General features: G+C 44.4%; 1 protein-coding gene across 1 annotated transcript; it reads right to left on the reverse strand.

Annotated features, from left to right (window-relative positions):
- Window positions 1-269: 269 nt before the first annotated feature.
- Window positions 270-1,941, reverse strand: EMH_0073290 (uncharacterized protein; the record flags this gene model as incomplete). The annotated part of the gene is made up of 3 exons (XM_013499314.1): window positions 270-331; window positions 717-1,271; window positions 1,770-1,941. The coding sequence occupies 3 exons, from the start codon at window positions 1,939-1,941 to the stop codon at window positions 270-272; spliced, it is 789 nt and encodes a 262-aa protein (XP_013354768.1).
- Between the last annotated feature and the right edge of the window lie 95 nt (window positions 1,942-2,036).

The following is a 2,036-nucleotide window of genomic DNA, read 5'->3' on the forward strand; positions in this document are numbered from 1 at the left end:
TTTATATATTTATATATTTATATATATTTACACTCCATAAGCCTCAATAAGCAGAATATATTTTTTAATAGAAAACAAAAAACCCACAGAGACAGCAAAGCAACAAAAATAAACAAAACGAAAACAAAACAAACACGCAGCGTTCTCTCCTGCTGCTGCTGCTGCAGCTGCTACTACTGCTGCTGCTGCTGCAGCTCCTGCTGCTGCTGCAGCAGCTGCTACTGCTGCAGCTGCTGCTGCAGCTGCTGCGGCGGCAGCAGCAGCTGCTGTTACTTCTTCTTCTTCTGCTGCTGCTGCTGCTGCTGCTGTATGGGTACACCAATCATAAGCCCTGATCACAGCAATAGCTGCAGCAGCAGCAGCAGCAACAGCAGCAGCAGCAGCAGCAGCAGCAGCAGCAGTATGACGTGTGTGTGTGTGTATTTATATATCTTCTTCTTCTTGTTGTTGTGTATTTGTTGTATATTTATTTTTACTTAAATTATGTTTTTGTAGCCCCTTTATAATATCTATAAAAACTGAGGGTGCAGGTATAGCATCTATATTATTATTTTTATTTTTATTATTTTTATTATTTTCTTTTTCTTTTTCTTCTTTTTTTATTATTTTCTTTGCATGCGCTTCAGCTGTATTTACTAATGCAGACACAAACGAGTCATCTGCATGCATCAGCATCTTTATAGCTTCGCTTATTAAACCCCCATCAGCAATCTCACCAAAAGATATAGAACCTCTCTCCTTGCTGCTGCTGCTGCTGCTGCTGCTGCTGCTGCTGCTGCTGCTGCTGTTTTTGTTGTTGTTGTTGTTGTTGTTGCTGCTGCTGTTTTTGTTGTTGTTGCTGCTGCTGCTGTTGCTGTTGCTGTTGCTGGTGGTGCTGGGAGAAGGGGTCTTGCTGCTGTTGGTCTTGCTGCTGCTGCTGCTGCTGCTGCTGCTGCTGCTGTTGGTTGCTGCTGTGTCTGAGTGGCTGTCTAGTTGCTGCTGTATTGCATGCATTTGCTGCTGTAAAATATTATAATTATTTTGTTTGTTTTTTTCTTCTTTTTGTTCATTCGAAGCAGCAGCAGCATCTGCTGCTGCAGCAGCAGCATCCGCAGCAGCATCCGCAGCAGCAGCAGCAGCACCCTCCTCAGCTCCCTCACCGCCCCTCTCGTTTGCTGCTGCTGCTGCAGCAGCAGCAGCAGCAGCAAGAGACCGCAGCACCTTCGCTCGGCCCTCAGCAATCCCCATCTGCTGCGCCAACGCAAAAAACGTCTCCGGGATATTTGAAAATGCTGCAGCAACAAAAAAAAAAAAAATAAAAATAAAATAAAATAAAATAAAATGAAATAAAATAAAATAAAATAAAAATAAATAAAATAAATAAAATAAATAAAGTAAATAAAATAATAAATAAATAAATGTAATAAGCAAATGTTGTTTTATTTTTTTTTTATTTTTTTGTTCGTTATAGTTCCTTTTATCAACAGAGAATTGCAGCAATAGCAGCAGCAACAGCAACAGCAACTGCAGCAGCAAGGCTAACAGCAGCAGCAGCAGCGGTAGCAGCAGCAGCAGCTAGCAGCAAATAGCAACAGCAAACAACTATTTACAAATACAGAAAACAACATAGTAACACCTCAACACATGAAAGAGCCTAGTGGACAGCAGCAGCAGCAGCAGCAGCAGCAGCATGCTGCTGCTGCTGCTGCTCCTATTGCTGCTGCTACTGCTGCTACTACTTATACTATTACTACTACTACTACTACTACTACAACTGCTGCTGCTGCTACTGCTGCTTCTGCTGCTGCTGCTGCTACTGCTGCTGCAGTTGCTACTGCTGCTGCTGCTGCTGCTGCTGCTGCTACTGGTGCTGCTGCTGCTGCTGCTGCTGCTGCTCGGCCTACCTTCTGCAGCAGACATCCCAGGTCCATCCAAATTGATAACCTGGCCGTCCGGCCCCATTATGAGAACAGCCTGCACAGCTGCTGACACCACCAGCAGCAGCAGCAGCAGCAGCAGCAGCAGCAGCAGCAGCAGCAGCAGCAGCAGCAGCAGCA

This window comes from Eimeria mitis, genomic scaffold, assembly GCF_000499745.2.
Source record: "Eimeria mitis Houghton genomic scaffold, Emh_scaff4204, whole genome shotgun sequence".
NCBI classification, from domain to species: domain Eukaryota; phylum Apicomplexa; class Conoidasida; order Eucoccidiorida; family Eimeriidae; genus Eimeria; species Eimeria mitis.